General features: G+C 45.2%; 1 protein-coding gene and 1 pseudogene across 1 annotated transcript; one reads left to right on the forward strand and one right to left on the reverse strand.

Annotated features, from left to right (window-relative positions):
- Positions 1-212: 212 nt before the first annotated feature.
- On the reverse strand, positions 213-4,973 carry LOC110894337 (PKS-NRPS hybrid synthetase CHGG_01239-like). Its single transcript, XM_035980827.1, has 4 exons — positions 4,308-4,973; positions 2,053-3,109; positions 1,530-1,970; positions 213-1,447 (listed from the first exon to the last, which is right to left on the reverse strand). Exons 1-4 carry the CDS (start codon positions 4,956-4,958, stop codon positions 282-284), a joined length of 3,315 nt encoding a protein of 1,104 aa, XP_035836720.1. The 5' UTR covers positions 4,959-4,973; the 3' UTR covers positions 213-281.
- A 267-nt stretch (positions 4,974-5,240) lies between these two features.
- The window catches only part of LOC110894338, a 44,623-nt pseudogene continuing 31,616 nt past the window's right edge, over positions 5,241-18,247 (forward strand).

Consider the following 18,247-nt stretch of genomic DNA (forward strand, 5'->3'; position numbering starts at 1 on the left):
CTTGTTATGAGGCTAAAGGAAGCCAAAAAGAGGGGCTTTATTGTCATTTGGATAACATACGATGCGTAGGGATCCCTACGCACCTTAGAAGACCTTTTTTTTTTTTTTTTCTTGGTTTGTATTTAGAGAAACTAAAAATAATCCAAAAATTATGTTTATAAAAATTTGAATTATAAATTATAAATTATAAATTATAAATTATAAATTATAAATGAATTAAAAATGATAAAAACTTTATAAATTAAAAAATTTCTACAATTTACAAAATTACAAGTTTCCGCTTAATCTTCGATAACATTTAAACTCGGTTCTCTGTCTTTGTCTCGGTCTGATTTAGGATGCATTAACTCGTAGTAGTGCTCTAACTGCGGTGTATACATTTCTTCCCACCGTTTCGCAGCTATTGATCGATGTGCCGACCACATCGGGTTCACTAAAGGCATGGGGTAGTCTCCTTCCAACTTAGCATGTATGAAGTGTCCCCCGTGAACATGTACAAGCGTTATCGCTTGAGGTCGTGGATCTAGTGGGGCATCCGTTAATGGGAAGATGGTAGAGCTCCATTCAATGCTTAGCACGTGGAGGACAATATTATACCTTTGCGCTATGAGAAGCCCTACGTGGGGCATTTCCATCCAGTGACTTTGATCGCACCCTTTCACTGAATGCCATTCGATGCTCTTACGTATTCGTTTAAAGTCTCCTTCGTTATATGTTTCGAATACATGCTTCCAACGCGGTTTGTTATGGTCAATCTCCAGTAGTAAATCTCTTCGAATATTGGGCCATGCGTGTTCCGTAAAACCTAACCCGACAGCCACAGACCTGTACCCACAATGACCGTCTGGGGTCACATCTTGTATACGCGATATGTAAGAGCGAAACTCTGATGGAATTTGATTCTTAAACCTCTTAATGCATAACAAGTGCTCGTCCCCCTTTATTAATGGAAAAACCTTATCATCCCTCGTCTCCTTCTTTTTAGAACTTGTTGAACTGTTTGGTTGCATTTTAGGTTTTTCAGACTTCACAAACGAACCAGTTCCACGAGAGCCCTCTGACGGTACGTATGAGCTGTGTCGGGGTAAATCGTACCTATGCTTGGGGGAAGCGGTAATTACGTTGCTGTCCTCGCCATAGGAGCTGTATCTCGCAGCTTGGTCTAACCTCGCAGCTTCATCTAGCCTTTCTTGTACTTTCTTTGATGTAGGCCGACCGCGAGTGTTTTGCTGGACGATCGGTGGTTTCTTGGTTGACGATTTCGGGGTGAAAACCGCTTTTATCTTTGAAAGCATACTCTTTTGCTGAACGGGGGACTGCGCCTCTAAATGTTGCCGCACATTATTGAGCTCTGCTACAATATCGACCTCCTCGTCTACCAGTTTACAAGGGAGCAAGTCAAGCTTACGCCAGAATACATCTATCTCGTCGAGTTGTATTATACGCCCTGCACAGTTAAGTTAATACGGTGTGAGAAATAGCTAAATCGTACAAAATAACAAAAGGTTTGTTGTTTTAATATTTTTTACCTGTACGGTTGTAGTTTTCCAGTCTACAAGCACACGGCAATCCTTTGCTAAGCCACATATGGCAACCACATGATGCGTTAAGTTTCCGCAACACATCCATCTTCCTCAGTAGCTCTTTTTCCAGCAAATCAAGTGCTTCATGGGAAACCTTTCCACGTAGGTTGTCCAACATTCGGTGTCTATGGTGGTTCATCGTTTTTTCGATGCTCTCAGTGAAACTTTTTTGTATTTCATCATACTGAGTTTCAACTATATCAATGATGCATCTTGCTATTCGCTCCAATGAACTCCCGCGCGTAATGTATCTTTTTAAATTTGCGTGCTGGCTCTCAACTCTGTTGGTGGTCCGCTGACCAAAGTTGCGACACTTATCGGTCCACGCATAAACGAACATTTCTTTATAGTCTTTGAGCCAGTTTTCGTAGACGTAATCATAGACACCTGTAAAAATAAAATAATGAAATGTAAAAGCGTGTGTGAAATATAATAGATTGGGTGAGTCGTTTGTTGAAGGAACACTTACTTTCTCGGTTGGCAACCACGAGTCGGTTATACATTTTCTCCAAGTTGTACTTGTACATGGGCTCTGATGAAGATTCGCACAATGTCCGCCAGTACGACATAAATTTCCCCCAATCTTCTTTATCGAACCCTTCCTTGCACTTTCTAGCTATATTTTGTTGGATGTGAAAGTGGCATAGAAGCCTTTTTGCGTTCGGGAATACTTTAGAACACGCGTTTATCAGGGCAAGCTCCCTATCCGTGACTATCACACGCGGCATCATACATTCATGCAATATTGACTTGATCCGCTCAAGCACCCACACGTAGTTACCCCTTCGTTCTTTACAAATAACGGCATGTGCGATACAAAAAGACTTCCCAGTCGACGTCATACCCACAACCTGGACAAATGGCATGTTGTAGAGGTTTGTTTTGTAGGTCGCGTCGATCAACATCACGTGCGGGAATGCACGCCACATAGTGATTGAATAAGGATGAACAAAGAAAATCTCTGTTACGACATCTGTTTTGGGATCTTGTCGGGTGTCGTAAATGAATCGGCGGTCATGCAGCAGGCTTTCCAGTGCCTGAATAGGATTCTTTCCGTCCATTATTGTCGCTCTAATTTTTTGTACCGCATTTTGCACGTCTTTCTGAACGTGCAGGCTGTCGGGGAACTGCTTTCTTAGGGTTTGAAATATGATACGTGGCTCCATGTTTTGAGCAGTTAGCTGCTCCACTAGCTTGTATTCGGCTTTAGTGAATCTTCGCACAAAAGCGTGGCCCAACAGACTCGTCGTAGGTTCGTGGTTATGGTTCGCACAGTCCACTTTTAACTCCCACGTGTCGTTCGTCACGTCCCGGATGGCGAGTAATGAAAACGGGCAGCCGATTTTTTTGCTACCAGCTTTCCTAACTGTTGCTTTACTACGGTGTTCACCACTACGGTCGCACACAAGCCATACCATCCCAGTAGTACCGCCAATATTTTTTGATCGGCGGGTAACAATTACGTAACCATTATCCTTTCCCGTTTCTTGTACCCAATTCTTCAAATCAGTTAGAGACATGAAACGCTAAAAAAGGTTACGTTAATAATAATATAATCGAAACTTCAGGGACCATTTGTGTCAAAAAGACATTAATAATAATAATAACAATATTAATAATAATAATAATAATAATAATAATAATAATAATAATAATAATTATAATAACCATAATAATAATTATAATAATAATAATAATAATAATAATAATAATAATAATATAATCGAAACTCATACTTCAGGTACTAATTTTTGTCAATTTTCGAAACTTTAGGGACCATTTTTTTCAATTTTAGAAACTTTAGGGACCATTTTTTTCAATTTTAGAAACTTTAGGGACCATTTTTTTCAATTTTAGAAACTTTAGGGACCATTTTTTTCAATTTTAGAAACTTTAGGGACCATTTTTGTCAATTTTAGAAACTTTAGGGACCATTTTTTCAATTTTAGAAACTTCAGGGACCATTTTTGTCAATTTTCGAAAGTTCAGGGACCATTTTTGCAATTTTCGAAAGTTCAGGGACCATTTTTGTCAATTTTTGAAAGTTTAGGGACCATTTGTGTCCATTTTCGAAAGTTCAGGGACCATTTTTGTCAATTTTTCAAAACTTCAGGGACTGTTTTGTCAATTTTTGGAAACTTCAGGGACTATTTTCGTAAAATTTGAAACTTCAGGGACTTTTTTTGTTTTTGGCACTTAACTGGACTAACTGAGTTCTCTAACTCAGTTAGTGGTCCCTTGTATTAAATGCTAACCTAGTTAGGATATAACTATGATTTAACTAACTAAGTTAGGTTTAAACTAACCATTTTAACTATGATTTAACTAACTAAGTTAGGTTTAAACTAACCATTTTAACTAAAAATCAATTTCATGATTCTTTTATTTATTTACAATACTAATTTATTTAAAATATTTTTTATTAATTTATTTATTTAGAAAAGAAAAATAAATTGTTTATTAACTTAACTTTCTTAACTTGTTTATTTACTAAATCTTATTATTATTTTGTTAATTAATTATAATATTTTTAACAACAACAACAACAATAATAATAATAATAATAATAATAATAATAATAATAATAATATTTATAATTATATTTATAATTAAAGTATTTTAACAATAATAATAATTATTATAATTATATTATTTTTAACTATAATAATAATAATAACAATTATAATTATAAAAATAATAACAATAATTATTTTAATGTGATACCTCATTTACTTGAAATGGATTGCTCGGGGTAGATGGTTCATAAAGTGATGTGTTACGGGACTCATAACCATATCCAACTTCATCCCTAGATCTGTCGTATACACTGTAACCACCGTCACCCCCATATCTATCGTATCCACCGTAGCCCCCATATCCACTGTAACCACCTTCACCCCCGTATCCACCATCACCACCGTATCCACTGTAACTTCCGTATCCACCTTCGTCCCCGTATACCCCATAACCCGGATACGATGGCTGCGACGGGTAATATGGTTCATCAACAGGTGCATTCTCAGCACCGTATCCACTTTGTTGCACGTACAGAGATTCATACCCGTATCCGTAATCTGGACACACTTGATGCACCGGATAATTTGGTTCATCAACAGGTGCATTCTCAGCACCGTATCCACTTTGTTGCACGTACGGAGATTCATACCCGTATCCGTAATCTGGACACACTTGATGCACCGGGTAATTTGGTTCATCAACAGGTGGAGTGGGAGTCTTGTTCAAGTCTGGCAACTGTGTTTCTTGATCAACAGGGACTCCAGACACAACCTCCTCCTCCTCATTGGCAGCATTTGATCCCCATGTGTCGTTAGAATAGCGATTACCGAAATAATTATCCTTCCAAAATGATGACATTTTAACAAGGTTGAACCAAAAACAAACAATTTACTTAAGAAGAAGATGAAAAGGAAAGCAAAGTATATGAAAAGGAAAGCAAAGTATATGTCGGATGATGGGTAACAGACATGAATGGAGGGATAAATAGACTTTCATCTGGCATGTCAATACGCAGCGTATTGATCCCTACTCACCGTATTACTTTATTCACGTGCCCTGGACAACATCGTATCAGGTCAAATCAGTCTGCCAATACGCAGCGTATTGATCAATACGCACCCTATGTAAGACTGATTTGACATGGTACGAGGTTTGACTGTCTGGTCGTGTACCTACCACTTATATACGCTGCGTATTGGTCAATACGCAGCGTATTCAGGTAACCCTATACGCTGCGTATTGACCAATACGCAGCGTATGTAAACCCTAAGTGTGCAGATAGCCTGGCTTAGTGTGCAGATAGTGAGAGCCTTTCAAATTCGTAACAAACTCACAAAATACAACTTTTTATTTATAAACTTAATGATTTGTTAATTTGTTGACATTGCTATATTTGATCCATAAATTCTCACTACAGGAATAAAGAAGAAAGTGGCAGTTGTTGGTGCGGGTATAAGCGGGTTGGTATCCGCATACGTTTTGGCAAAGTCAGGGGCGGAAATGATACTATACGAGAAGCAGGGTCACCTTGGTGGTCATGTAAAAACCGTGCTTGTGGATGGCATCGATCTGGACATGGGATTCATGGTCTTCAATGGACAATGGGGTAACTATGCATTCCTCTATGTTATTAGTATTATTATTATTCATAGAATAACAATAGTTCATATGTTATTTCGTTTTTTAAAATAGTTAATAAAAAATTCACCTGCTTTCACTAGTACACAAGTTTTTAGTTGGTGCTATGACAATTTTTTGATGTGCGGTTCAATAAACAACCGCACCTCCAAATCATTTTTAATCAAATTTGAATTCATTCATTTGTTGGTGCTAATCTTTTTGATGACGCGGTTCAATGAACAAACCGCCCCTTCAAATCATTTTTCCATCATTTAAAATTAACAAATAACAACGGCTATATTATATCCATCTTTTTTTCAATTTGTATGACCAGCACTTTTTCAATTTGTATGACCAGCAGCCAGCAGCATGCTCCATAGCAGCATGCTCCATCTCTGCAAATCAATTTCAAGTTTGATCATCATTTCGTTATTCGTATTTGCTTAATCTCTTTTCCGTCGATTTTTACTTAAGGTATCATATTACATTTAATAAGTAAGATTTTAGTTTTATTTAATGTTGTTATGAATTAACTGAATGTGTTTTGTTATATGCAGTAAAAGTTGAATATTTTACTCAAGTGCTTTCAATATGTCATTCAAATCATCAAGTAAAGGTATGATAATATTAGTTTTTTCTTACATTGCTGTTGCTTTTATATTTATATGATTATATGTTGTTGTTTGTTGTTATCCATTCCAAACTTCCAATCTCCCTCAACCTAAAAAAACTAAGTTACCTATTTGACTCATAAGATATCTATGTGCAGCCAAATTCCAAACCTCATATTGCATATAGCATATTGCATCCACTATTGGGCACTGACCTTACAACCTGTTTAAACTATAAATATTAAGACTATTTAGCTTTTCAAGAACATCCAAATATATATTTGATGAAACAATGGTTAACCGGGCAGGGTTAACACACTGGTCTCGTCAAGAAGGGTTAATCCCTTCCTCTCGAGGATCGCTGGCTGGATCACCGGTGGTTGATCTCCTGCACAAGGAAACAAGCCGTGACTCGTAACAAGGAGGATGGGGTGGGGGGTGCTCCTTGTTACCACTCTCCGGCGTGAGAATCAGTAGTTTGCTTTGGAAGCAAAGTAAGATAGTAGTAGTAGTAGTGAGAGAGTTGTGAAGAGATACCTCAAACCTGGTTTGGGGTTGGTATTTATAGCCGAGGAGTGAAGGAGGAGGATGATGGATGGACTGACGACGTGCTGCACCTTTGCAGGTGTGTCAGGCTTGTCGGTTGTGGAGGTTACGCCACGTCAGTCCATTGCTTACGTAGCTCTGACAGGTAACTGCCATTGGTGCCACTTGCACTGTGGTGTCAGTCCCACTTGTTGAGTGCATAGGATGCGGTGCAAGCCGCATCGCTGCATGCGGTAACGTCTGAGGTTATCGCGTCTCCTGCTTGTGATCAAGAAATACGCGAGATGCGGTGCTAGCCGCATCGTCGTCCGCGGAGACTGTTTGCCTGCATCCCTTGTCGTGACGAAAATGCCCATATGATGCGGTGCCAGCCGCATCGTTATGTTCATCTTCTTCTACGCCTAAGGTAAGGCTTCTCATCCTCTGACCGATTGGATTCGAAGGATGTGACCGCATGGGTGCGGTTCATTACTGGCGGGGGTTTGTTTGATACGGGTGATGGTCGATTTGGGACCATACCCCTTCAAGTCCCCCCAGTCTAGTGTTGCTGCCTCGTGCAAGTTGCATGTGGGAGGAGCACTGGACTATAGTATGGGAAGGTAGTTGGCAGTCTGGAGAAAATTCTAGGACAGATCAGGCTGGTGATCTGGTAGGTCATGTGACGCCTCTTCCGTACCGGTGAAGGAATTTCGTCTGATGCGAAATTCTCAGCCGTTTTATGTCACCAGGTGGGTTGCCACCTGTTGTTGTGTCGAAGGTCTCTTGGAGACCTTGTTAGTAATGCTGCACAAACTTCGAACCAACCTCTGAGATGGTGGTTTGAAGGTATGCACAAACTTTCAACCTCTGAGAGGTGGTCCTGTCTTCAAACCAATTGTTGAAGTGGTGCATGAAGAAGAAAAGAAACTTTGGACCAATCTCTGAGATCGGGATCAAAAGTAGTTGATGCTTGTAAGTGCTTTGCTCAAGCTCTATGTTCAGCATCTAGTCATGAGATGACGATCCCTTTTTTGTTGGGTTTTCGTGTTCATCGTCATAGCTCTCTAGTAACCGCACGTCCTTTGCGGTTACCTCGTTGCGTCATTGTTGGCCATGTTTGGTCGAACAATGTAGATTTGTACTATGGGTAAATAAACATGGTCATAGGCAAGGGTATGCCCACCATTGTTTATTCTATGCGGCCCATAGGCGGGCAAACAAAGTCATAAGCAGACTTGTTACCGCTGTTCGGACGCTTGCTGTTCGACAAGGGCTTGTTTAGAGCGCTTATCTGCGTTCTTTCTGGAGCCACTTTCCTTCACGCTCCAATACTGAGTTTGCCTTGAAGTAGCTTCGCTCGGTGATGTGGAGTTAGCTTGGCTCTTCCGTAGCAACCAGTCTGCGGAAGCTATAGTTATGTCCGCAGCTACTCATGAGTGTCTGCGGTTTTGCATTCCCATATTCGCTTGAAGCGGGTGTGTTGCTCGGATGTAGCTCTTGAAGGTTCAGGAGTCAGGGTTGCTGATGTGCGGTCGCGTATATTCCCTTCCTTCTTCGTGCTGAAGAAGTTGTTTATGCACCCTCTGTGGTTGTGAACCGGACAGGAGGGATTTGAAGCTTGAAGAGAATGAAGGTAATGCGGTTTACCTGTTCCTGAGATGCGGTTCAGTCCAAAGAACAACGCTGGTTCTGAGCATCTGACACACCTGGACGGGCTCGTGTGTGTCATGTCCGCATATTCCACGTGTGCTCGTGGATAGTGCGGATAGGTATTATACCCCCTTAAAGTATAGAGATATATATTTTTACCTATTTTTAGGGGTATGTAAAAAAAACGACATGCGGTATGGGTTATGGTGCGGTATACCAGAGAAACCGCATGCCGCTTATAATTGGATAATGTAGTCGCTTTTTGTTGCATACGTGGCTGATCTCACGTGTGAGTTGGTGGAAGTTGGTGAGATCTTTCTGGCATGTGCTGAAATGAAAGGACATTTGCACTGCCCGAGGCATTAAATGCACTGTAGCAAGGAGTGTAAACGTCTCCTATGTCAGGCGCGTGGGCGGCCACGCGCGCGTGATAACCGTAAGCGGAAACGGCGCTTGACACGTGGTGTCGCCCAATTCGTTCTTTTTGAACATGATGATTCGTTTTCTCCCTCCGCATTAATTGCGATGGGTATATAAGGGGAAACCGTTCGTGGTTTCCCCTCACTTGTTCGAAATTTCAAAAATTTGCCGGTGAGAGAAAGCTTTTCTTTGTCTTCTCCGACTATATTTGTTGAAGTTCCGGTGAGGTTGGGTTTAACTTTTTCCACTCATTTTCTTTCGTTTCTTTGATATATCTGATGGCTGAACCATCAAGTCCACATAATGTGGAGGGTGAAAACCCAGAGCCTTCCTCGCCGGTGGCGGCAGAGGAGGAAGAGGGAGGAAACGCCGGTGGTGGTTTACCGGTGCTAAAGTGGACCAAGAAGACTTTTGATCGTCTAATGCTTGACGTTCAAATGCCCCCTGAATATGGGGCATTCTACCCATCGGAAGGTGACACCGGTGCTGATGCTCCGGCCGGTTATGTGACCCTGTGGGCCGACTTTTTTGGTGACTGTAATCTCCGGTTACCTTTGACTGTTTTTGTTGTTGAGATTTTGGAGTGGTACAAGATCCACATTTCTCAACTGAGTCCGTTTGGTATGATCCGGATTCGAAATTTTGAATCAACCTTTCGTGCTCTTGGCATCGAGCCTACCGTTGGAGATTTCCGGCGGTTTTATCAAATGACGGTGTCCTTGGGGTTCTTTTCTTTCCGTCAACGAGATGGTAGCCCCAAACTGATGACTCCTCCCAAGGGGATGACGAAGTGGAAGATAAAGTTCTTTTACATCAAGGCTGCTGCCATTGTTGCAAAGATGACGTTTCGGAATGTGACCGAGACGATCATAGCAGAGACCATTGCGGTCCCAAGTTTGAAGACGGTGGAGTGGTTTCCGCAGTTGCAGACCATTGAGTCTGTGAAGTTGACCAACAAACAGTTGTGGGTGTTACGCATGATGTTGACAAGGAGGAACAAGAAGTCGAAGCCCGTGGTGCGGGAGAAAAGTGGTGGTACGTATTTTTCATTTGTTTAACTTTCTTATCCTTGTATGCGTTACTGACTTGTGCGTTTGTTATCAGAGGACGCTCCCTTGTGGAGGATGTTTGCCCCGGACTTCCTGGGTAAGGTTGAAACAGTTGTTTGCGCGGATGGCGAGGAGGAGTTTAATGTCCTCATTCGAGATAACTTCCGGGTGCCTACTGAGGCCGCATTGGCAGTTGAGTTGCCGCGGGGCAAAGGTATATCTAGGAATTCTTTTTACCTGTGATAACAACATTGGTTCCACTGACTCACCTTTTGGATGGTTTCCATGCAGGTGATCTTGGGGCCTTAGGGGATCCTGACGCGAAGGGTGTGCCCAAGAGGCAAACGGTGAAAGGCGTGCGCTTTCGCCAAAAGAAAATACCGGAGGTCACTGTTGTGCCCCATCTGGTGCCGCAGGCGGCAGGTATCTCTCACTCTTCTTTCCGTAGATACTTGGATTATGTGATAGTATCTGATACCCTTGAGGGTTTGGGTATAGCTGCGGGCTCGCAGTCTGGTGCTGGGAAGAGGCAAGTAGAAGAGACGGCCGCTGGTGCCGGTGGACCGAAACGTCGGAGGTTGCAGTCTAAGAGGACTGGTCCGACATCAAAGAAACCTGCGGGTATTGTTGGTAAGTGTTGTATTGCTTGTCTCAAGTGTTATGTACAACTTGTGTTTTAATAGCTACTTGACTTTGTTTTGCAGAGCTTCAAGATAAAGATTTTTCTATCTTTGATGCTCCGTTGTCACCTCCGCATGCCACGGGTGCAGGTGCGGGTGCGTCAGAGGAACCTTCGGCACCCTTTGTCAAGGTGGTGCCTGATTCAACCGTGCAAACGGAGGGTACCGCAGAGAAAGTCGCGACCCAGATATTCGATACCGTTGATTCGTCCAACAATCTGATCTCTCCCAATGAGGGTGATAATTTGGGTCTGCGGTTTTCTGATTCTGGGAAGCAGAAGTCTGATGCTGAGCCGCAAAAAACTGATGCTGAGGTGCGGCAGCATGATGCTGAGCCGCAGAAGTCTTCTGCTGGTGAGAAGGGTACCGGTTCGTCTGCCGGTGGTGCGGGTTATGATGGGCCTCCAATTCAGCCTGGGGAGTCTGAATTGGAGTATTATTATCGCACCTATACCTAGGGTCGAAGTACTGTTTATCACCGACCCCCTGGACTGTTATGCAGGGGGATGATATTTCCAACGACCCCTCTGCGTGCAAGGAGATTCTGGGTGGTTTGGGCACCCTCTTTGAAGTAGAACGTGCCCGTGCCGCCCCCCGTGAGTTGCGCATCAATTAACTTTCCACCTTGCTAGTAGGAAGTTCCATAGTGGCTAACGCCATTTTGGAAGACTACAAGATGTTAGGCCGCAGAGAGGAGGAAGCTGCTCGCATGCGGGCCGAAGCGGAAGAGTTGATCAAGGCTGCTCGTGCGGGTGCAGAGCAGCTTGAGAAAGATAGGGCTGCTTTTGAGAAGCAGAAGCAGACCACGGAGTGGGCTGCCACTGCTCAGCTGAAACAAGTTCGTACTCTTGCCAAACTCCTTTCTGATGAACGCAAGAGCTGGAACGAAAAGTTGTCCAACGAGCGTAGGAAGTGGAATGAATCTTAGGCTAAGCAAAATGACAATTTGTTCCGTGCTCGGCAGGAGTTGACGAACGCCAAGGCAGCGAACGTTGCCTTGGGTAGAGAGAAAGCTGCAGCTGAAGCAATTGCGGTTAAAGCGCAGCAGGCGGAGGCCGGGGCCATAAATGCTTTTGAAGAGGCCAAGGAAGCCGGGGCGCGTGCTGCGAAGGCCTTGGAGGAGGCCGAAGAGAGGGAGAGCCGTTCTTCCAAGGCTCTTGAAGAGGCGAATGCTGAGCGCATTCGTTTGGATAAAGTTGTTGCCAGCCTTCAGGTATGACTTGTTACTTTTGTTTTATATTTCCCTGCTTTTTGAGAATGTTTACTGAGTAAACTGTTTTCTGCTCTTTGACAGGCTGAGGTTCAGACCCGGGAGGTCGCGGTTACAGACCTCACCGCGCGCGTGACTGCAGCGGAAGAACGAGCTAACACTGCTGTTGAGGCCAGAGATGCTCTGGCCTCTTCGTTTAACCAGCTTGAGGCTGACCGCGAGTGGATGCGGAGTCACGGTATCGCGCGTGTAAGTATCCCTTGCCTTTATATTTGCTTGGATTAGTATCCGAGACTTATCATCCTTTTACTGCAGATTGTTCAGGCTATCATGGATGCACCTGAGACCGCAGTTGGTTTAGACTTGGTCAAGGAACGTGCCCGCGATGCCGGTTTTAAAGTTGGTTACAGCCGCTGTGTCAGTCATATGAATGTCATGTCTCAAGGCGGTTTTACTGCAGAGCGATCTGGGTTCCGTGACGTGGACACCGAAGGTCGTCTGAACGCAGCTGTAGCCGCTTTTTATGATACGTCCCTCGCTTGTGTGGAGGAGTTGGACGACTGTTTAGGGCTGCTGATTACGTTGACCGGCTGCGGAGGCTGTATGCTGATGCAGAAGAGGAGGATCCCGCTGGTGGTGCTGGAGATGACGCGGGTACCAGCGGTACGAAATAGGGTTTAGGTTGGCAAATGTGCCCCCTTTTTGTTTTCCCCTTGTATATATTAGGTACTTCATGTAAATCCATTAAGCACCGTGTGGGTGCTTGAATTTTTTGAATATAAAGTTTTTTGTTCAATTTGTACAAGTGTTTTTAATTCTTGCATGTTTGAACGTATGTATGCGGAACTTTACCCATTTGTGAATGGGGTCAAGTATATTTCATACCTTTGTCATATGAGTACGCGTCAATTCTGTTATTTACCCCATTAGGGTTTTAGAATTGTGGAAGCTTTGTAAAAACTTATATATTCGGACCTCTACCCATTTGTGAATGGGGTCAAGTATACTCCATACCTTTGTCGTATGAGTACGCGTCAATTCCATTGTTTACCCCGTTAGAGTTTAGGAATTGTGTTAAGTGTTAACAAAACTTGTTTATCCGGCCGGATAAATATGCAAGTCTTTTTGCCTTTTGCTGGCCTATTACAATATTTGTGTGTGGTTACCACTTTGTATGGGTATCGCGAATGAAGATTTTGCCAATCTGTTTTTGGGATACCGCAAAGTGGAACGCGCATTTGTAATAGTAGTAACAAACAATAATGTATAAAATTGCTTATTTATTTATTTGCAAATGGCCTGCGGCCCGATGGGTTACATAGAAAATGTAAGAACATGGCTTACATATAACAGCGTCGAAGCTGTTGTGCATTCCATGTTCGTGCGATAGGTTCGCCTTCTAGCGTTTGTAATTTGTATGCGCCTTTCCCTAAGACCTCTTTGATGAGGTAGGGTCCTTCCCACTTGGGGGCAAGTTTGCCTGGGCGCTCGGCATTAGATGCCTCATTGTCGCGTAGGACGTAGTCTCCTGGATTGAAAGTACAAACGCGGACACGCGTGTTGTAGTACTTTTCAAGTTTGGATTTATATTTGGCCTCGTTGATGGCAGCGTTTTCGCGCCTTTCTTCCAAGAGGTCCAAATCGATCCTGCGTTCCGTGCTGTTGTCTAGTTTTTCAATAGCCAACATTCTAGGAGAGGGGAGACCTACTTCTGCGGGGATCACCGCTTCTGAACCGTAGACTAGGCTGAAGGGTGTTTCCCCATTGCTTGTTTTTGGGCTTGTACGGTGAGCCAATAAGATACTTGGGAGTTCATCGACCCAGCCACGCCTGGCCGTTCCCAACCGTGCCTTGATCCCATCGACTAGACTTTTATTGATACTCTCAACTTGGCCGTTCCCTTGCGGGTGTGCGACTGATGAGAATATGTGCTCAATACGTAGTTCTTCTAGCCATTTTTGGAATTCGTCGGCCGCGAAGTTGGTGCCGTTATCGGTGACAATGCACATTGGTAAACCGAAACGGCAGATGATGTGCTCCCAAATGAACTTTCTTGTTATCATAGCAGTGGTTGAGGCGAGCGGTTTTGCTTCTACCCATTTTGTGAAGTAATCAACTGCTACTATGATGAATTTGACTGCACCCGGAGCGTCAGGGAAAGGTCTCACAACGTCAATTGCCCATTTCTGAAAGGGCCATGCGGTTGTGACGGGGACTAAGTTGTTCTTTGGCCGCAAAGTTTTTGGAGCATGACGTTGACAGTCAATGCATTTGCGCAACTCTTTGACGGCGACCAGGTGCATGCCGGGCCAGTAATACCCAGCATTCATGATTTTGGCCACTACCATGCGCGGTCCGGCATGTATGCCACATATGCCCTCGTGTATCTCTCGGATGAGGTATGTGGCATCCTGGGGGTTGACGCATCGCAGGAGTGGCCCCAGGTATGATTTTCGGTATAAGATACCGTCTCCCATTTGATAGTGGCACGCTTTATGTTGTAACTTGCGTGCCTCGGACTTGCTTTCGGGAGTCACACCTGATTGCAGATATGCGATAATAGGTGTCATCCATGATGTTGTACCGTATTGAATGACGTTGACTTGGCGTAGGGGTACCGAAGGATTTTGCAGAACTTCGATGCGTATCTCCTTTGCCAAGTGTTGGAAGCTGGTAGATGCAAGTTTTGATAGTGCATCTGCGGACTTGTTTTCACTTCGATTAATATGTCGGATATTAAACGAAGCGAATTTGGATGTTAGTTGCAGGGCTTGTTCAAGGTAGAGGATCATGATGTCCCCTATTGCGGCATAGTCACCGCGTATTTTGTCCCGCAACCAACAAAGAGTCGACGTGTGCTTCCAGGTGTTGCACGCCGAGTTTGACTGCTAAACGTAGTCCCGCTAACAGGGCCTCATATTCTGCCTCGTTGTTTGTGCTTTTGAAATCGAGGCGGATTGCATATGTAAGCTCTTGGTCGTCAGGGCTGACGAGTCACAGACCTGCGCCCGCACCTTCCTAGTTGGAGGCACCGTCGGTAAATAGTGCCCATGTTTCTGAGGAGGATGGCGTTGGTGCAGGAGTTTGTGCTTCTTCGCATTCTTGGATGCGATTCACCGGTACTTCGGCGGCGAAATCAGCTAAGATCTAGCCTTTAATCGCGGGGCGCGGTTTGTAGTGTATCGTGTGCGCGCCCAGCTCGATTGCCCATTGTGCTAATCTCCCAGAGATGTCAGGTTTGGATAGGATCGGGCCGATCCTGTAATTGGTTAGCACTGTGATGACGTGGTTTACGAAGTAGCGTCGCAACCGTCTTGAAGCGTGCACTAATGCTAGCACCAACTTCTCCATTATTGAGTATCTCGTCTCTGTGTCGTTGAGCATCTTGCTGATGTAATAGATGGGTGTTTGAACCCCCTCTCGCTCCACTATCAATACCGCACCCACCGCGTTGTCCGTGGCGGATAGGTATTATATGAGTGGCTCATCATTGCGTGGTGCGGTTAGAGTTGGGAGTTGTATCAAACACTCCTTCATTTCCCGGAAGGCCTTTTCAGCCTCTGCGGTCCACTGGAATTGTTCTTTCTTTGAACAGCTCCGCAGGGTCTTGATGAAAGGATAAGACTTAGCTGCATGGTTGGCTAAGAATCTGTTGAGTGCCGCTAGCCTGCCGGCTAGCTGTTGCATATCTTTCATCGATGAAGGCGATGGCATGCGCTCGATCGCCTGAACTTTCTCCGGGTTTACCTTGAATCCATCTTTAGTCACGATGAACCCAAGGAATTTGCCTTCTTCCATTCCAAATGAGCATTTCCCTGGATTGAGCTTTATGTTAACGCTTCGCAGAGTTTGGAATGTTCTTTCAATATCTGTGAGCATGGTATCCTCTTCCATGCTCATAACGACCAGGTCGTCCATGTAGATTTCGACACTTTTGCTTATTTGCCCGCGGAAAGTGTCGTTCATCAACTTTTAATAGGTTGAGCCCGCGTTGCGCAACCCAAACAGCATCTTTGTATAACAGTAATTTCCGGTGGGAGTCCGGAATGCCGTTTTGTCTTCATCCTCGATTGCCATTTGTACTTGATGGTACCCTTTATAGCAATCGAGGAAACACTTCCACCTGAATGGTGCGAGATTATCGACTTTTTCGTCGATTTCTGGAAGCGCGTAACAATCCTTGGGGCAGGCTTTGTTAAGGTCTTTGTAATCGACGCACATGCGCCAGCCCCCGGACGGTTTTTCTACCATGACTGGGTTGGATAACCAAGTCTGGTATTTAACTTCCCGCAGGATGCCTGCGGAGAGCAGTTCTTCGATCTGCTCTTGCATCGCCTGATTTTTAGCGGACCCAAGGTGGCGTTGGCCTTGGATCACTGGCTTAATACCTGGCAAGGTATTCAAGTGATGTTGCGCGATATCACGTGGGACCCCGGTCATGTCCGCGGGTGTCCACGCGAAGATGTCTTGGTTCCTGAAGAGAAGCTGCTTCAGGTGCGCTTTGGTGGTCGGGGACAAGGCGTGACCCAATGTGACCTTTTGTTTTGGGTATCTCGTGTTGAGAACCCATTTTTCTGGTTGGTCGTTGGGAGTGGGCCTTGCGACCTTGGTCGGACGTACTTCGTCCGACATCATAACGTCCCTGCGGGCATAGATTATCGCGACCCCCGATTCAGTTGGGAAACCGACCGCAGAGTGGGGGACGGATGTGATCATATTGAAATCTCCTTGGGATTCTCTCCCGAGGAGTACGTCATATCTGGAGGTGTGAGGTAAAACCATGAAGTTTACCTCTTCTGTCCTTGTGTGTCTTCCGTTGGAAAGACGCACGAGAAAAGTAATCTGGCCCAGGGGAAAGACAGTTTCCCCTGCGAACCCGGCCAACGGGTAATCTACTGCTTGCAACCGATCTTTGTCCTCCTGGTCGAACTGGTTGAAGCATTGTTCGTAGATTATATCAGAAGTACTGCCCGGGTCGATGAATAGACGCTCGGTGCAGTAGTGTGCCAGTTGCCCTGAAATAACGACGGCGCGCCTATCGCACGGTCCGCCTCGGACTTTTGGAAAGACGACTTGCTCGTCTTTCCAGTCATTGTCCAGCCTTCTCGCCGCTTTGCGCGACCTACCTTTACCTCCGTGGATCATGTGGGTGGAAGCCACGTACATGGTTTTCTTCCCGGAGGAGGTACCTTCGCCATGAGGGGTGATGCGCTTGGTGGGTTTTTGCCCACCTGGCAAAAGGTGTTACAGTTTCCCCTCCTTTAAGGCCCGCTCAATCTCCAGCCGGAGACTGATGCAGTTGTTGGTGGTGTGGCCCGAGTCCTTGTGGTACTCACAGTAGAGTGTGAGGTCCTGATTTTTCTTGGACTTCATTGGTTGGGCCGGTCGCAAGAACTGTGGGTCCGCAAGAAGGACCTCATTTGGCGACATGGTGATCTCGGTCCAGTTGCTATCCCGAGAATCTTTTTTTGACGCCCGATTGTCTCGGGCGGGGTTGTGGTTCCTTGGGTCGAACGTGTTGGTTCGCGGGAAATATGGTTTGGAAATATTGTCACGATTTCCCGCGACCCTGTTGCGTTTATTATTACGCTTGAACCCTTGGTGGGAGGTTTCGTCTTGGGGCTGTGCCTTCGCCAGATGCGGTTCAAGAGACCGCTGCGTCTGGGCGTATGTCTTGACCGCGGTCATGACATCTTCCCATTTTTAGGCAAGCCTTCCTTGCGTGAGATGGTCATGACCATCTGCTTGTCCCTGACGGCCTTGATGAAGTGGTTCCGTGCCATTTGGTCTGCCACGTCACCTATCTCCAGGCACTCTTTGTTGTAACGGACGACGAATGCTTCGATAGATTCGTCGTCCCTTCGCCAGATATTCATGACGTCCATCGAATCGCGTTCGTGGCGTCGTTGTTGGCTGAAATGGGCGAGGAATTTGGTACGCAAGTCCTCGAATGATTCCAGTGATCCCACTGGCAAAGAATCGAACCATGCCCTGGCCAGGCCCGTGAGGGTTTGGGGGAAAAATTACACCACGTGGGTTCATCCCACTGGCCGTTGCACCCTGCGCCCATGAAGACGTTTATGTGGTCGTCCGGGTCGGTCGAACCACTGTATTTCCCGATGCCGAATGAGAATTTTGTAGTTGTGACCCGGGCGTGGGCAATCCGCGGGGAGAACTTGGAATTTTCGGCCGCTGCCTTTGGCCTGTATGGTTCATTAGCAGGGCGCTTGGCCGCCCTGAGGTATGTGTTGTGGGGGTGACTGGGAGGAACATAGTTGCGCCCTCCCGGTCTGCTGCTGGTGTCGTGCGAATCCCCGCGATAGGTATAGTCGTCAGGGTTGGTATGACCGTACCCTTCGGTGTATGGTAGTGGGCCCAACCG

The sequence above is a fragment of the Helianthus annuus genome, chromosome 12 (genome assembly GCF_002127325.2).
Source record: "Helianthus annuus cultivar XRQ/B chromosome 12, HanXRQr2.0-SUNRISE, whole genome shotgun sequence".
Classification (NCBI taxonomy): domain Eukaryota; kingdom Viridiplantae; phylum Streptophyta; class Magnoliopsida; order Asterales; family Asteraceae; genus Helianthus; species Helianthus annuus.